Raw genomic sequence first — 19193 nt, forward strand, 5'->3', positions numbered from 1 at the left:
GCCCCTGTTATAATATACTTGCTTAATATATATATTTACATACATATGAAGGTTAATATCATTGGAAAAAACAGAACTAGTTTTCATTCGTGGTACGGTGTTCCGATACAGGAAACGATAGTTGTTGCACACACGTTACACGGAAGCAAATAAAGAAAGCTTATTTCTGGTCACCAACAAGAATCCCACCGATGCATGCAATGACACGGCACATTATCACCATATACACTATCCATGATAATACTGTACTGTACACAATTCCGGCGAACCTGCATAATATCTTGACGACCCATAGTTTTAATACAGGGTCGTAAATGTCAGAAATGAATATTTTACTTCGGACAACTCTGATTCTACAACTTGTCATCAAAGTTTCAACACAGTCGGCATGTGGAAACGACAGTTCGGTTGCTGTGTGTAGCTGCCTGATTGATGGCAGGACTTGGACTATTAATTGTACGGGACTTGGACTCCGTAATTTACCGGACGGAATTCCGGTAAATACTGCACACCTGTAAGCATTGACCAGTTTAATTTAACAGCCAAATGTCAGTTTCAAAACTTGTTTTATTAGACACATAATATATTTATAGACTCGAATGTTACACTTCAATTAATACTTTTTCATTCATTGCAATATTACGCTAGTTGTTCCTGTATATAAATAAAAAAAAACCAAAACATATATTTAAGCATAATCTATAAGCATTTATACTGCGCTATTTCAATTGTATTAGTAGAGCCGAGTGTCAAATTCAATATATTATATTATATACAGTTTGCCATCCAATTCGAGACCACCCATGGGACCTGAACATTTGGGGCGGTCTCGGGGTTGGTCTCCAATTAGAGGAGGCTATCATTGTGTTAAAAGGTTGAAGATAGTTTTTTTGGTCTTTGGAAAAGTGATCTCGAATTAGAGGGGTCTATAAAGTTCTTAACCGTTCTGAATCGACAGAACAAGTGGTTGTCATTGACTATTAGAGTAGTTGACAAGCTTCAACTGTGCAAAACAAAGGTAGGACCCTAGAGAAAAAAAAAATAAAAAAAAAAGGAAGGAAAGAAAACTAACCGTCTCAGACTTATCAAATGTTAGCTGACCTTATATTTCACTTTCATGTTCCTTGGTTTTGTTTTCTATTTTAGTATTAACTAACCGTCTAATTACTTAACTTCTCTTTCAGTTTCATTCTGTGCTTCCTTAACTTTCTGTGATTCTTATTTACCCATCTTTTCTTCCTTTCGTCTTCCTTTTCCTTTTAGTTTGCTTTTCTATCCTTTCCGCTTTTTTCTAATACCTCCTTATGCATTATTTCTTTAGCTTTAAATTACCTTTGTAATATTTCCTTATCTTTCTTCTTTTCCTTTGTTTCCTATGTATCCTTGATTTTTCTTGTATTTACTTTATTTCTTTTCTTTCCTTTTCATTTCTTATGCTTTTCTCATATATATTCATTTTATCTCATCTTATCGATTCTTTCGTATCCTGATTCTTTCTTTCTTGTCCTCTTCTTTCTTTTACCATTTCTTAGGTTGCCTTAAATAACCTTTCTTTTTCTTTCTAAAAATTCATTCATTTTTTTTCTTATATTTACTTTTCTTTTCTTTTCTTCCATTTTCTTTCTTTTAGTTTTAATTCTTTCTTTTCTTTTCTTTCATTCTTTCCCTGCTTTCTCTAATAACAACATACCATTATTTGTATATGTCTATTTATATGTGTATATATATCTTTATCTGTACATTTTATAAGCCTATATATAAGCCTATAGGTTAATTTATTTTAATTCATGTATTCCAGAATTTATATATACATATATACATATATATTTAAACTGATCGACTTTTCAGATATTTATATTAGGTCATATAGGCTGAGATTTAACCCAAGCAAAATTATCTGCACCACATTTTTTTTTTTTTGGTGAAACACCATTTAATGTTGCTCACTCGTGGCATTTATTTGACTCTGAGCTAACATGTTCTGATGAACTTGCGCACCTTGGCGTGAAAAACCACTGTGACCTTAAAGGCAAATATCATGTTAAAAAACGAATAAGCAAGTGTCAAAGAGCATTTTATGCTCTGAAATGGGTGGGGTTATGTAAAATGGTGTAACGTTGACGTGAAAAAAAATGGAACTCTATAATGGTTCCCATCTTAAGTTATGGTTTAGAATCTATTCATTTGAAAAGTCGGATATTCAGGAACTTGATGTGTTGCAGTCTAAATTATTCAATGCTGCCTTAGGGCTTCTAAAGTACTGCAGAAACACATTGTTGTTACATGCTCTTAATATACCCCACATTATTGAAGTGATAAAAAGTAAGCAAGTTAACCTACTATATCAGATTTTCGTCAGTAATTCTAAATCAAGTCGCTTTTATTCACATCTATTAAATAGTTCAAAAAAGACACTAAGAACACGTTAATTGAAAAGGTCTTAAACATTAGTAAATCATCCATCTGTTTTATTTTGTTTAATAATAAGTTTCGATCCTAATTGTGTAAACCTTTTAAATATGTTATTTGTAAGACTGATGGCCTCAGTGACAGTTTTTATTATTTTTAAATGAGATTGATGGTATTAATAATTTATTGAAACCATTTCAAATTATTTTTGTGTATTTTAATGTCACTTATTTTGTGCTCCCAATGGAGGTTATTAAAATTTTGAATTTTAATTAGAATATATGTATGTGTGTGTATGTGTATATGTGTTTATGTATAATATGTATATGTGCGTATGTGTGTATGTATGTAGGTATGTATGTATGTATGTATGTATGTATGTATCCAGAAACAGAAAGCGGAATGATGCGATGAAAATTTATTACTGAAATATAAAAGAAGGGAAATATGGTCAGATTCCTCTCCTGTTGCGTTTTAATTACTTTATTATCTGTTTATTTGTTTTTATTTATACCTAAATGGTTTATGCTTGGCTGTTGTTGTTCTTTTCTATTAATAGGCCTGTCAAATATCTCTATAAATAACCTGTATCCTTTTTATTCTAATATTATTCTGCCTAAATACAGCCTAGTTTATCATTTTTGGATGTACATATTGCAAAATGTATGGCTAAGGACCAAATAACATCCATCTATGACCTTATCAAATCGTCTGTTTTTAGTGTTAGAAGGTGAAGTCATATAATAATAGCATCTGTGTTACAACAAAATCCGGAAGACTAAGGCCACTCCGGTGTAAGACCAAGTGACGTAGAAAGTCTTTCATTTTCAAATCTATCCACATAGCCTATTATAATTTTAAAAGATAACATTTTAAAAGATAACGACTCTCAAATATGTTATATTAATCACGTTAAATATTTTATAAATATGAAATTACTTTTGCAGTTTTTTTTTTATCCATTTTTATTGTAAAAATTCTAAATTTTGAAATTGCATAAAGCATAATATTAATGTTATGTTCACCTGTTTAAATTATGACAATATAGTTTATCTTATCTTATTTTAGCTTATCTTGTCTCATCTTATCTGATATAATTGAAAGCAATAATGTGGACCATTGTATTATGCTCACTCTGCTCTTTAAGTTATATAATATAATTGATTTGGTTGGGAAATTTCAAAGTTGCATCATCAACCATGCAGAGCCGCCCTAAAGAATACATTATGAAACACAGTGCTTGTTCTACCAAAACAACACAAATGCATCTGAACCAGGAAAAGAAGCCCTGGATCAATCCTACACTGAGGTCATAAACAAGCTGCTGCTTGGGTTGTTCTGCATGAGGTACCGTATAACAAGAACCAAAGCTTCTGCAGTTATAATAATTAAAAGCAAACATCTGAAGAACGGCGCGTTACTAATAATGTCTGTTTCAAAACTTTTTCAACCTACTTGGCAATCCTAAATAAGATGTAAAACTTGATAAGATAGTATAAAACATATTCCAAGTATCGAAATTCACGCCATCGTGTCGAGATAATCCCGATACGTTGGCGTGCATTTCGATACTTGGAGAAGAATATATTATACATTCTTATCTGAGATTAATCCGTAGACCTTTCGGTTTATGTAAAATTTGATGATACATTTTTCCCCTGCAATGTCTCTGATAAACTTCCTATCAAGACTGGACCATTTACCATGAATGGACTAATACAAGCACTGAACAGGCTTAAATCCTTGAAAACTCCTTGCCCTGGTATATACCAGCCATCATTTTAAAGTGTACACTCTTTTACCTACCATTGCTCGACTTGTGCAATGGGAACATGAAATAAGCCAAAGGCTTTCTCCAGATCTGCAATTACACCTCTACCAAGGAAAGGTGTTCTTTCATTACCATCAAACTATAGTGGTATCACACTCACGGCGCTTTCTTCCAAGTTGTACAGAATGATGCTTCTCAACATGATTTTACCTCATAATGATTCAATCCTCATATGTAGCCAGAATGGTTTTCGCAATGGCAAATCAACTACATTACAAAATTATAGCCTTTAGAAGGATATAAGAAGAGCTGAAGATTTCTAGAGATAGCATAATAATTATAGCTGTAGTGTAAACCGGACAATCATAATGCTTATTCTACTTAACTATGGAATCCCTGAAGAAATTGGCAAATTAATTACCGTTATGTACAAAAAATCATTCTTGCTTTGTACAAACTTTGGATGGTCTAACCAAAGAGAGTAACCTTTTTCTCAGTACTGTATAATGAAAATTCCTTTAAAAATTCAAAAAATCCCATTCTAATTCCTGTTAGCAATAAATTAGTGGCAAATACATGTAGAATTTGTCATTAAATTTATAGAATACTATTGTTTTATATTATATTATTAAACCTAATTTGAAGCACCCCTTACTCCTGCCCACGATGGATTTGCTGGTTAGAAAACATAGTTATTGGAAGGAGGAATTATATAAATAGAAGGGTAAAAAGTATGGCCTAAATATCTAATATACTTAAAGCAAGCAACTAATTCTTTTGGTAGTATGTGAATTTCGTGTGTTGTAATATAGAAATTGTTATAGAAATGATTAGGTATATCAGCGAGGTTGTGAAGATTTCAGGTAAGGAAATAGAAGAACAAGGAAGAATAATGGAGCAAAAAGAATAAGAAATACATTAGAGGAAACAATTGAAAATTGCTTTTTAATATGTTTTCAAAATTATTGAAGACTTCGTCAGGGCCTTGTACGCTCTAGTCATGTGCTTGCTTTGCTCGTAATAATCCAACTTAACATAACCTTTCCTCCACTCGTCATCATCAACTCATGATCCTTTGATTGATTATTCTGAATTAACATTTCAAAATTGTTGTTTTGTCTTTTGTCTAAAGTTATGCCGAGAGAAACAATTTAACGGAGATAGACGATGACACGTTGCAACGACTGCCACACTTAACGGATATGTAAGTCGTCCAACTTTTAATCTGCATTTGTTTGGCCTAGATATAAACTCAAATTAAGTATTTGGGGACACTTTTGTTGATGCAGAAATCCCATTCTTATGGATTGTCTTACATTGATGACAATTATGAACATTTTTTTTTTTCATTTTAACGCAAAATTAGTTTCGTAATTATGAATAATGTTTAGTTCAACAATAAATCCAATATCTATCTATTTTCCCATTTTTAAAATAAATTTAGCATTATGATCACTAATGCGATAATATGACATGAATAATAACTTTATTACGACATGTGTGAAAAGAGATTATCATAATTAAGCTTTGCTTGCCGTGATTTTTCTTTTCTATTAATTTGTAACTTTTGTTTTATTTGTAACAGAAGTTGTGGAATAAAATGTATTGATTGATTAAAAATTAAATGTATTCTCATTAACAGACGTTTAAACTTTAACAAGCTGAGTACTTTACCTAAGTTTCCAAAAGGAATCAAATTCATGTATGTATTGCTATCTTGTGATGTTTTGTCTGCAAAATTGTATCGTAAATAGCATTATGATTTATCATATTACACTATTGTCATTGAACATAATTTAACTTTCACTGTAGGTTCTTAATGTTCAAATATTTTATTGGGTGTGCAAAAAGTCTCCGAAAACCCTTTTAAAGCTTTATATCTCCGCTAAAGCCATGTGCAATCTAAAACTAAAAACACATTTAGATAGATAAAATGTGTATACATAATAATATTGGTACCAAGCTTAACCTCCTTTGCAATGCCTTTATATAATAACACAATCTAAAATATTTGGTCTCATAACACGAAATACCATTAATGTATTTAATGTTTCGTTAAACCTGTGTATGCATGCGTAGACCTAAGGAAAGCCATTTGTGGCACAAGGTTGTTATTAGATATATTGTAATTGATGTACATTATATATGAAGGTGTTACATGAAAAAAAATCCTATCTTTCTCTCTTTAGCTCCCACTCTTCTTTTGGCTTTCTTATTTCTTTGCATAAGCTTAATTTATTTGGCCTACGAATAATGAAGGAGCTTTTGTTTGTAATTAATTTGGCAACTCTCCATACCCATTCCTATGTTGCCTATCTCTGTATGAAATTTCACCTGTTGGACAAATGTAATTTGCTGAATGGCACGTAGAATAATATGTTTCTTTTGACTACAACGAGTAACGTTGTTTGTATGACTTTCTAGCCTAGGCCCAGGCCGTATTTACGCTACAAAGCTATGCTCACTGTGTACAAAAATGTTCAAGCTTTCCATATGTTTCTTTAACTCCACTTCAAATTTAACGAGTCAAATTTTGTTTATTAGGCCTAACAGTTACCAAGGCTTTTTGATAGGTTAATGTACATTAAAATGTACAAATAAACAAGTTTGAGAAGTTTAAAAAACAGTCAACATATATTTGAGTGTAGGCATATTATTGAGAAAAGTAAATTTGCCACGTAGCGGCGGGTTTTGATGTTATACCCACTATACAATACTAGCTTTGATCACTAATTCGGTCTATTGAATGTTTGTTACCAAAATAATGTTACAAGCGTTTTCTATCAAAACATGCTTCAGTTGTACATTGCAAATGATTTTTATCCGGAAATGTAAAGCTTTCAAAAGGTTTCAAGACTTCTGGGACATGGATGAAAGTTCGTCCAGTAAAAGATATATTATTATAGTCTATAAGGTCAATCGATTTTTATTTCAATTCAGTAGCAATTAAAACGTATACTGACGTTTTGAAAATTACATAAAATGTTCCAGCATGAGAAGAAATAATGAACATTTTTTAAGGTATATTTTATTTTTTGGCTTTGCAGATCTGCTACAGACAACAACATTCAATCTATTGATGGTGCTTTTGAAGACTTAACTGAGCTTATTCGAGTGTTAGTTCCTTTAAATATTTTGGTTTAATATAATATTAAAATTGCTTTATTCTTAATGAAAATTATAATTCAACAGCTGTATTGTATTAGGCCTATTAGAGAGGATTACTTCAATTTATCTTTTACATAATATTCTCTGTCATGAAAAATTATGTTTTCGTAAATTAATTGATGTCTTGGAAACTGGTTATATTATTTTGATAATTAGAATTGTTTTGACTGCATTTATCTTGATTGCAACAAGACCATTGATAGCATACCGCATCATAAACTTCTTAAAATGAGTAAAATCCGTATTAGAGGCAGATTTTTAAGTTGGTTTCAAGAACTTCTTTCTGGTACAAAGCGTTAGTGTCAACGGATGAGTTGCGGACTGGGTGAATGTTCGTAGTGGGATTTTCTTCATGGTAGCGTTGTTGAATCTGTTCTATTTATTATGTTTTGAAATGGTTGTATTGTTCATTCATCTGTATGTATGTTTGTAGATGATACAAAATTTCATAGAGTAGTCAATACTGAGCCTGATGCTTTTACGACATTGATATAGCATGTGATTGATCCGGTAAGTGGAATAGGTGGAAATAAAAATAAGAATTGTTCCTGGATGCTTGTTTAATGCTGTAGAACGTGCAACTGATATTGGTGTCACTTTCGATTCTAGACTTGTTCTTAATGTTCATGTGATGGATGTTCCTAAGAGAGCAAGTTTAAAGGAGTTAGGCATGATTATTATTGCCGTAGGACTGTATTGGGGCTGCCTGGACAGTCCCGCTTCATTTTTCTTCATTTTTTATATTAAAGAAAAAATATGAACCCATTACATTACACATATACATGATTATATGTATACTATAACACTTTATTGCAATTTGAAATAAAAACGAAAACAACAATTTGAAGTTTAACGTTAAAAATACATAATAAAATATTAGTATAACATCTCAAACAATAAAAAAAAAAAAAAAAACCAAACGAACAAAGGGGTAAAGTGGAGGACAACTAACAACAATGGGCAGGGACACTTTAAAACAGATTAAAAAGCAATAGAAGCAAAATGATAAAACATTTACAACACAATGTATAGCAATTCGAACTTAAAACAAACAGGTATTAAAAGGTCAAGAGAAATATAAACAACAAAAATAGGCTCCAAGTGGGAGCCCGTGTGTACTGCCTTATACAGGAGTTTTTGTTTTTGAATTTAATCTTATGTTCTTCAATATGCAGATGTGTGTATTATTGTAGTGTATCTTGATTTTTCATAAAAATTTTCTTTCATATAAATATTCGTTATACTACTATAATATTACACTAAAAACACTAAAAAAAAAACTCTTGGAGTGAGTTACCGTGTTATGTCGTTGATCTCGAAAAGTACTGCCATGTTCTAGAGGGCGTCCTTTTAATTACGGTAAAAGGCGTTAGTGGCGAACGCGTGCTGCGTCTGTATAACGCATGTTCGAGTTTCGAACGCAATTTTATTCGAGTTCCGAACGCTATTCGATTTTCAATAGAGCTCCCCCTACCTCGTGGTAGTAGTACCCACCATTCCTCCACCGGATGCAATATTTTTTTTTCCTATATGAGAATTGGCAATGAAGGATTATTTTGTTGCAAAAACGTAGCCTAAGAATTCATATGCCCGGTCCTGGCAGAATCGCTACAATACTGTGTACCAAATCTCTGAGGGGTCACCGTCACTACCCCAATGCAGGACCCTATCTAGGTGACTCGAGTAAAGGGACGTGAAACACCTTTAATGGTAGCTGCCTGGTGCTTCACTAACAGGCCTATTTGCATTACTCGAAATTCATGAAACGCATATGAAACAATTGTTGTAGGTAATTTAATTGGAAGGTATGAAGCCAAATTATCTTATCACCGAACTTTTCTGGTCCCCTGGCTTCCATTCATGATGGACCACTTCGATCTCATTAATCCGGATGTAATTATCACTCTCGAATTGTTCCACTGCTTATTGTATGGCTGTTTTAAAGAAAAAAAAAATAAAACCTCCTCAGACGTCATTAAACCATTGGAAACTTATTCACTACACAAACTCAGACCCCCAACTAGATAAATGAAAAATATCAGTTAATAATACGTTTAATAGTACTCGTATGGTATATTTATGTGATTTCTAAATAAACAAACAGACTATTTATAAAATAGTAAAATAGTCACAGAGCCAGGTTATTTGACCTGCTGAGAATATTTCGGTGCTTTGCAGTGAAGTATATCTAAAACGTATTCATGAAATCATTCAAAATCGTGTACAAAATAGTTGAACAAACTTTAAAGTATGTCCCAACAGTACTTTTAGTGTAATTGTACTGTGGTACGAAGCTTACGTAAATGACCTAAATAAAGGAAATAGCCTTGAATTAATTAAAGACTACTAAACTGTTCCATGATTTGTTGGACAAAAATTGGTAAACAGTCATCTTGCCTCCTGGCGGTAAAGCGGATCAGATAATGTAGATTGCGGTTGAGTACAGAAGCTAGTCGTGGTTATTGAAACTTTAAAAAAGTTGACGCCAATAGAACAGTCATCGGCACTATTTTTAGTGATGTAGAACTAAAACGTATTAATGAAGTATGTTTACACAACATCATTGAAATTGTGTACAAAATATTTAAACAACTAATCAAACAATAACGTGCGTGCCGACATTACTATTGCTTTTGAAATATCTTTCAAAGGTAATTTTGTAGAGAATGGCACCAGAGTACTGATTATATTTAGTATATACCTGAATGAAGAAAATAACCTTGAATTCAAAAGATACAAAGCAGTTCATGTCTTGAAATTCATCAGAATATTGGGAATGCAATAATCAGTACTTGGATGCTTCAACTTTATAAAGGTATAACCAATTTCTCCGGGGTATCACTAATTAACCCCCGGGACTATCGACTTAAAAATATATAATTTCTACTCCTCAACCTATTTCCAGCAACCGTAGAAAACGTCATCGTAATTATAGCTCAATGATAACTGTATTGTTGCTATGGAGTTTCTTTGACTCCTGCTGTGATTTTTCTTTAATTTTTTCAGTACTTTTAAAGCCTTTTTTCTCAGAAGTATATAGACCAGTTTATAGAGAAAAAAATTCAAACTAGCTTAACTTACTTATAATTGTATTACAGCTGCAGGCTTATATAGATTAGGCCCCATAAAAAATATTTGTTTATCACCCTTTCAAAGAATATAAACTGATAAGAGAGGGAGGTGTTTTTTTTTGTAACATAATATTAAAGGTCAGGTTTTTATATTGTATTGTATTTATGCTCATTGTTATTGGAGTTCACGCTGTTGCGTGAAATAAAATAAATAAATGATTCAATAAAATAAAAATGGAATGTTAGATTACTAAGGTCAAAGATCAAAATAAGCATTTTCAGTATTCTCCAACAAAAGTTTTAGTTAAGGTAAATATAGAAGCATTTTCAGGCATTTAAGATCATAATTAAATCCCTACAATTTTAGAGAAGTAAACTGTACTAAATTTATAAAGTATATAATGAATATTTTAAGGTAATTAAGTCAGATGTACGATATATATCCCAGGGCTGGCGGAATGTTTTTCAAAGTGGGGGGAGGGGGGTGTAGAGCCCACAAATGTAAAAATCTACCACAAATGTAAAAATAACCACAAATGTCAAAACATTCTACCCGCAAATGTCAAAATAACCGAAAATGTAATAACATGTCAACCACAAATGTTAAAAATAACCACAAATGTAAAAAAAAAATTGCCCACAAATGTAAAAATCTGCTTAACCATAAATTTCCATTTTTACCTTAAATGTCATAACATGTCAACCGCATATGTAAACATTTTCCTAAGCACTTAAATCCTTAGGTTATTGAAAGACCCTAATTAACTGCTATAGTAGAGCAGCCTAAATGCACCAAGTTGCGCATTTTAGTAGAGCAGCTAAGGGCCAAGTTGTGCACTTTATTACCAAAGCATGAAACTTAGCACAAAATATCTTTAATATGTGTGAACTAAAAAAAAATAAATTGTGTGCCAAGTTTATGGACGCCATATTGAATTTGAAATGACTGCCTCTAAAAGACGGGATCCATATATTTTGGCAATGGAAAATCGTACAGACTTTGTTTTGGTCTCAAATTGTTGAGAACATACATATTGCTTTTTGTTCTAATGTAGCATTTTGTCCAAAAGTGATCGGAAATGGCATTTTTGACCGTTGTGCCTACATGAACCAGCATATCCATATCTCCAAAACTGTTAGTTTTGGCTTCAAAATGTTCAGAAGATACATGTTTCTATTTGCTCTAATGTAAAATTTTGCCCAAAAGTTGGCCACAGAGACCTAATTTGGGCCTGAAATGTTTCAGAACATACATGTTCCTATCATGCAACATGTTGTCCTAAAGTGACCGGAAATGAAGTTTATAAACTTTGACCTTAGGTACCCTGTAGGATATTTAAATCTCCATAACCGTTGGTCATAGATACATAAGTTTCAGCCTCAATTTGTTTGGAACATATATATCTATTTGCACTAATGCAACATTTTTTCTAAAACTGACCGGAAATGACATTTTGACCTTTGACACAAAGGACCCTACAGCATGTCTATATCGTACTCGCGCAAATAAGCGCCCCGTTTGAATAAGATTTTCTTTTTAGCAAGTCAATAATCCAATCAATCTTGGGACTATGGTTGTTGGCATGATTTGAGCTGTAGAGTGGAAACATACCGTATTGTTCTTCATTCAATATCAAAATAAGGATATTTCTCTTGGAGAGATGAGAGCTCTAATCCCTAGACAGATGAGAGCTCCGATCCCTAGACAGACAGTATATTTCCAACTTTAATCTTTTTTACATATTTGTTGTCTATGTTTAGTCCTACTCCTCTTTTTCTTTTTTTTCGACCTTAAGCACATTCTCATCTGAGTTTTCAAGAAAAATAAATTGATCCTGCCATTCTGCTAATCTCAATGCCGATGGCCAACAAGCTAACCACTACCCACGACTAATTGCATCTGCTATTTTGCTGTTATGTAAATATTCACGCATTCTTGTTATGAGCCATGTTCTCTGGACGATTATCTTTTCTAACCACCATTCGTAATGTCCTTATATAATCTTTTTTTCATTCAAAGAGTGCCTCTTGAATTTTTAATTATTAAAATAATTTCCCATAAGAACCCCTAGATTTCCATCTATTTCTATAAGCGCCTCCTCAATTTCCACTATGTTTTCATAAGCGCCCCGTTTGAATAAGCGCCCCTTAGAAAGTGCAAAAAAAAATTTTACGCGAGTACGGTACCTCTATAACCATTGGTCATGGACACCTAGTTTTGGCCTCAAGTTGTTCAAAATATGCATGTTGCTATTTAAGCTATTGCAATGTTTTGTCCAAAAAGAGATCAGAAATGACATTTTTGACCTTATTAATTATTAACGGTACATATACAGTGTTTAATAAGGACATGACGGAACTTCGTAGGCTACCCTGTAGCTTTTTAAGGAATAAAGTCCTATGAAAAAATTATTGTGTAACAAAATGCTTCCCACGGGAATCGAACCTGACAAGCCGAGCGTCCTACCACTAGACCACTAAGGCTTCGTGGTTGAACAGGTCCTAATACTTGTCGGGAACATTGTATTACACAATGCTATGCCTCAAGAGGGCGTTCGGCCAGATAAATCTGGAAATACGGCTAGAAATACTGTCGTATATTATATATGATATTGAAGGAAGTTAACACTGTTGAATAAATATAATATAAATCATCAAAGGTACATATACAGTGTTTAATAAGGACATGATGCGCAACTTGGTGCTTTAGGCTGCTCTACTATAGCAGTTAATTTTATATATTGTCTTTGAATATTGTAAGGATTTAAGTGCTAAGGAAAATGTTTACATTTGCGGTTGACATGTTATGACATTTGAGGTAAAAATGGAGATTTTTACATTTGTAGGTGAAATGTTACTACATTTGAAGTTAAGCAGATTTTTACATTTGTGGGCCATTTTTTTTAAATTTCTGGTTATTTTTACATTTGTGGTTGACATGTTATCACATTTGCGGTTATTTTGACATTTGCGGGTTGAATGTTTTGACTTTTGTGGTGATTTTTACATTTGTGGTAGATTTTTACATTTGTGGGCTCTACATGCCTTCTTACACTGTGTATTATTATGAATACATGTATTTCGAAATCTCTAAAAATAACCATTGTGTGTGGGGAAACAACACACTTGAAACGATAATGTTGATACTTACATTCAGTTAACCCCTGTACAACAAGTTTAAATTCCATACTTGATGACATCAAATTCTTTGTTTGATAATAACAGCCCATCATAGTAGTAGGATGGTGTGAGTGGAAATAGCTTATCTAGGAGACATGATGGCTTATCTTAGTAAATATTTCTTCTTTGAAATAAACAGCCTAATGAAGGTGGCAATTCTTGCAACTTAGTAAGCAATTAATGACCTCTAGGTTTCAAGCTTCTATTTATTAAAGAATGGCTCAACTTCGCACTACTCCGTGTTACAAGTGTTGCATGCCAGACTGAGTCATGTGACATAAAACAGCCAATCAGGCTGCTTAATTCTTTATTGGCAATTCTCGTATAGGAAAAAAAATATCGCCCACTGGACTTACTCTTTTCCGCCCTCTTTAATTACTATATTATGACATACTCAGAAACTACCAATTGTTTGGCTAACTATTATATTATTTACATTATTATTATTATTATTATTATTATTATTATTATTATTATTATTATTATTATTATTATTATTATTATTATTATTTTTAATATCATTATTATTATTATGGCTCCACATTATTTAGATTTTAAAATCAAAATATGTCAAAGGGCCCGTATTATTTAAATACCAAGTGATAAGTGCAGGGGCGAGTGGCCGAGCGGTAAGCCAGGGGAATCGCATATAGCCCTTTCGTAGACCCGCCGTGCCAAACCTGAGCCGCCGTGCCCAAAAATATGTAGTTTCTACGCATGCATTCGCCATCGAGATTGTGAAAAGAAACTCACTCTACGACGTGTATTTCCTCCATGAACAGAAAGTGTACTGATCACACTCCAATGAGTGTATTGATTTTTTCCCTTTCTACTATGACAAGGCAAATGCCAAATAATACATTTAAAAAAAAATTAAAACCTCAATGCACCACAAATGTGAAGTAAACATAAAGTCCTTTTGCTTTGCCAAGACAGTATCGAAATATGGCAGCGCGATTCCATTTCACGGGCCTACGCATCTTATTAATTGTAACAGCTTCATGAAAATATTTTCACGTCCTGCATATGGTGCAAATTGCTATGCTATTGATTGATCAATTCCCGTTTTGAAGCGATTAAGGACTTCTTTTAAGGAAACAGCTGCATCATGTCAGGAGTTCCTAAGATTGAATATTGTAATTGCATTTGCGTAAATATTACGATATATTTTAAATTATGCAAATCTCATAAAAACCAAAGAAAAATTATAAATACGTGTGAGTTTAATAAATAATAAAATGTGGCCTTCCATATAAAATAAACTACGCCCTTTAATCGGATCAATATATTTTAACAAGCGAAGCGACGGTACCCAAACGACCCGGTATAAAATTTTGTACATGAGAGGTATGAAAATAAGTTTGTACAGTATAACGTCCGGTATCGACTACCGCAATTTATCGCACTTATGCACCTAGCATTTGACCTTCAACTTCAGCTTCCCATTTTATTTACAAGCTAGATTACAATTAGTGAAACCTATAAAAAGTTTGTATAGTTATTATCGTAGCAGTCCCTTTGTATTAGAACAAAAGTACAGTGTATTAGTAAATGATTGTAATCCTTTTAATCGTCCGTTGTCACATTCTCATCCTTTGTGCTAATAATGCCTTCAACTTGGCAGAGACGTACGTCAACCAGCAAAAATAGGTTTGCATTTCAATATCTTATAGGCCTTCACCCTAAATTTGGTATCTTCTCATCTCAGCGAATATTACCTAAATCAAAACGGTTACGGAATTTTATCATAGGGCTGTGGACTCACCAATAAATAGGTCAAGTACAGAACAAATTAATTTTCCATCAGAATCTTTGGTTACATTGTTCCTAGACATACTTGTGAGATTAACGATGAAGTATTGTGAAAAGTAAGAAAAAGCGACCCGTAAATGTTCCTGCCCCGTTCGTTTGAAATTCCAGAGCTGTTACTATATTGTAACTGCAATTTATGCAACTCATTTTTGCACTCTATTAAGTTCTACGGAAATGTTGTATACGGATATTTCAAGACTTGGTTACTGAACTGCATCTATACTAACTTGAGATGTGGGAATAGGAGACAAAGACAAATAATTGATTTCATGAAGGTTTACTTTACTTTTTTTATAAAGACGTTTTTTCTGGAACTTCTCAATCGTCGTTGGTCTCTTTATTTAGGTAAGTAAATCCGGGCTGACGGTCAGCCTGACCCAACGGTACTTGGCTGACGAATTCAAAGCTGGCAGATGAAACAACCAAACTATTTTTTTGTAAGCCAATGGGACCCAGTGGGACACGCTTACTTACTAAACATGAGGCAATCAATAGCAATGAAATAATTTTGTATAAGCTATACACTATGTTTTTCTTTATATAGGTTAGGTGTTGGCTAGGTACACATACAAGTGCGATAAAAATACGGTACCCCAATATTGTACAAACTTTACTTTCACCTCACTTGGTTACCACCGTCGCTCCGCTTGTTAAAATAAAAAAAACATTACTGAGGGCGTAGTTTATTTTATATGGAAGGCCAAGTTTATTTTTTTTTAAACTCACACGTATTTATAGTTATTCTTCAGTTTTTTTTCGGAGATTTGTATGATTAAAAATATATCTTCATATTTACATATCTATACTGTATCAAAATTAATTGTGATCTGGTAATTATTATTAGCTAACGTATCGTTTAGCTAATAGGTTTTGTAGAAACGCAAATGGTGTATCGTTATTTTAGCATCTTGACGTCACTTGACGTAAACAGTCGTAAACCTATGTCTGTTACATGGAAACAATTTTTTTTTAATATATCTGTTTTTTTTAAATTTTTACCTAAAATTTAATCAATAACCAAACTATGAAGAAAATATTGTTATTTTTTATTCTATTTATTTATTTATTTATTTTTTTTTTTGTAGTTTTGCCATCTTTTTCAGAAATTGGTCGATATTTACAGAGGACCGCTCAATTTTATTTGAAAGAATGTTCTTGTGTTTTGACCTCTTTATCTAATTAAAAAACGAATTAACTGAAACATTAGCCCATTAAAATCATAAAAATCTCAAACAAAATATGCTCTTTGTTCCCTATGCACTAGAGCAGGTAAGTTAAAAACCGTTTCTAAAATTTCGGATTTCATTTTTTTTTTTAGGAATTTGGAAAACAATAGAATAAATGTCCTTAAGAACACAACATTTAAAGACACGACGCAACTTTCTGACTTGTAAGTATCCCAGTTAATAGTATACTGACACACACACACAACACCTGTCTCTTATACACATCTACAGTATCGAAATATGGCAGCGCGATTCCATTTCACGGGCCTACGCATCTTATTAATTGTAACAGCTTTCCGACAAGGGGTCCGACATGTCTGACGGAGGGGTCTAAACCAAGGGGCCGACGAAACCTCGGTTGACGACACGGAATTTAAACTCACCTTTAGAGTACACTGGGAGAGTTTTTATGGCTAAGTATGGTCCAAAGGTGCTTTTAAACAACAGTATTAGGGATTTGCAGTCAAAATAACGTTATTTGGATAGGCAAATTAATAATTTCTTTAAATTTTGATTCAACGACGACAGGGAGTCCAGGCCGGCTGACAGAGTGGAAAATTCCCCTGCCCCTCTACCACCTGCGCCACCACTGCTTCTATCAATCCCTTCCCTAACATGTAACTCATCAAACGTTATAATTATATCTCCTCACGTGTATTATCTGTGATCATGGCTCTTATATAGGCGAAACTGAGACTAAATTCAGATTCTGTTGAACAACCACAAACAGTCCGTCCGTAGTAAGAGCAAAGGGTTCCCTGTCGCCGACCACTTTAACTCTCCTGGCCACTGCATTGACAACATCCAATGTATTCATCTCTCGACCACAAAAGACGCTGAGAGCTCAAACTTATTATCCAATTCAATACTCAAATTTTAGGCTTTAATTGTGACAGGTATTCTGAGTGATTATACATTTTCACAAACTTGACTCATTTCCATATCACCGTCAAATCCTTTCTCCATCATCACTATTTTTGCGTACACCATGTTTCTTACTCAGATTTGTTTATATTGTTATTTAATTTTCACTTTTGTGCTAATGACTTCTGCATTTTACTTTTAAATCTAGGCCTATACAGTTAATTTCATTGTATACATTTTTAATGGTTAATAATAATAACAATAATAATATTATATATTAGGCCTATCTTATCCAATGTTTTTCTATTCTATTATATTTATCAATATTATGGGTATCTTTTACCCAATTCGATATTACAGTACATTGTTTTTCACACTTTAGATTAATTATCTTGTTCCCACCACATACCATTATCCCTGCGTCTCCATTATTGTATATCTAATTAAATTACCCTTTTTTATTTAATCAAGACTCTTCATTGTATATAATTATCTGATCTAGCAGGGGTCTAGCCAGCTATACTTAAGCCAGCCGTAGATAGAGAGAGTTTGGCCAACTCGGTTTCAGGGATTCTGTTGTACGCGCGTGTGATTGGGTGGATCGCAATCACATGACTTACACCGGCCATGTTGTCACCAAAACAAAACAAACTAACGCGATAGGATATATTAAAATCCCATAATTGAATTGTCCTCATGAACAGAATAATAAAAGAAAGTTTATGCAGCATCAGTGTTTTATAAAGTGTTATAAAGCTAAACGCGTACACGCTGTTTGGTGACAACATGGCGCCCATGCGCCAAGTTGGCCAAACTCTTTCTATCTACGGCTCTGACTTAATCGTGGTGGGACCGCCACGCTTGGGCAAAAAAAAACGAAATGATTGCAAAGATTGCACCACTCTTAAAATCTTAGCGCCACGCTAAAAAAAATATTTACTATGGATATTTTATTCAAAACGTTACAACAATTAAATACCGAAGTCTCGAGCCCAATGGGAACAGTAGGCCTAATTGTTTAATCGCATAATATCATCGTGAGGCACCGCCTTCAATGCAAGCCCAACTGCAGGTTCTCTTTGTACACCGTCAGTTCGTGCATGTAGGTCCCTGTGAAGTCAGTGAGGTCCCTGGTTGGCTAGTGGAGGGTGCGTTCAGTACCGTACAAGTGTGACGATTGCAATATTCAGTGAAATGTCCGTTTTCTTTATGAACGGTGATTTGTAAAGTAGTATTAAGGTTCAATAATATTAACTTATATAACCATTGGAATTTTTATATCATCGATACCCCCTTCACCTGTTAAATTGACTTGAGAGCTTGAATAGTCGACCTGAATATACAGATAATCTATCATACAATTGGTCATTTATAAATTTACCCTAGTCAATTGGACTTGAGCTTTCTCATACTATGAATCTATGATTGAAATTTCGAATTAGTAATTCGTTATTTCGAATTAGTAATCCGTTATTTCGGATTACTAATCCGAAATTTCGAATTAAGTAATTTGTTATTTCGAATTAGTAATTCGTTTTTTCGGATTACTAATCCGAAATAACGAATTACTAATTCGAAATTTCGGATTAGTAATTCGTTATTTCGGATTACTAATCCGAAATTTCGAATTAGTAATTCGTTATTTCGAGTTTGTAATTCGTTACTTCGGATTACTAATTCGTTATTTCGAGT

The 19193-nt window shown here is 33.2% G+C and overlaps 1 protein-coding gene across 1 annotated transcript; it reads left to right on the forward strand.

The window, feature by feature from the left end:
* Nucleotides 1-229: 229 nt before the first annotated feature.
* Nucleotides 230-16805, forward strand: LOC117104531 (slit homolog 2 protein-like). Its single transcript, XM_033245387.1, has 5 exons — nt 230-514; nt 5313-5384; nt 5823-5882; nt 7228-7296; nt 16730-16805. The coding sequence occupies exons 1-5, from the start codon at nt 315-317 to the stop codon at nt 16803-16805; spliced, it is 477 nt and encodes a 158-aa protein (XP_033101278.1). The 5' UTR covers nt 230-314.
* The last annotated feature ends 2388 nt before the right edge of the window (nt 16806-19193 follow it).

The sequence above is a fragment of the Anneissia japonica genome, unplaced genomic scaffold (assembly GCF_011630105.1).
Source record: "Anneissia japonica isolate Jap-2015-1 unplaced genomic scaffold, ASM1163010v1 scaffold284931_len208951_cov167, whole genome shotgun sequence".
Lineage (NCBI taxonomy): Eukaryota > Metazoa > Echinodermata > Crinoidea > Comatulida > Comatulidae > Anneissia > Anneissia japonica.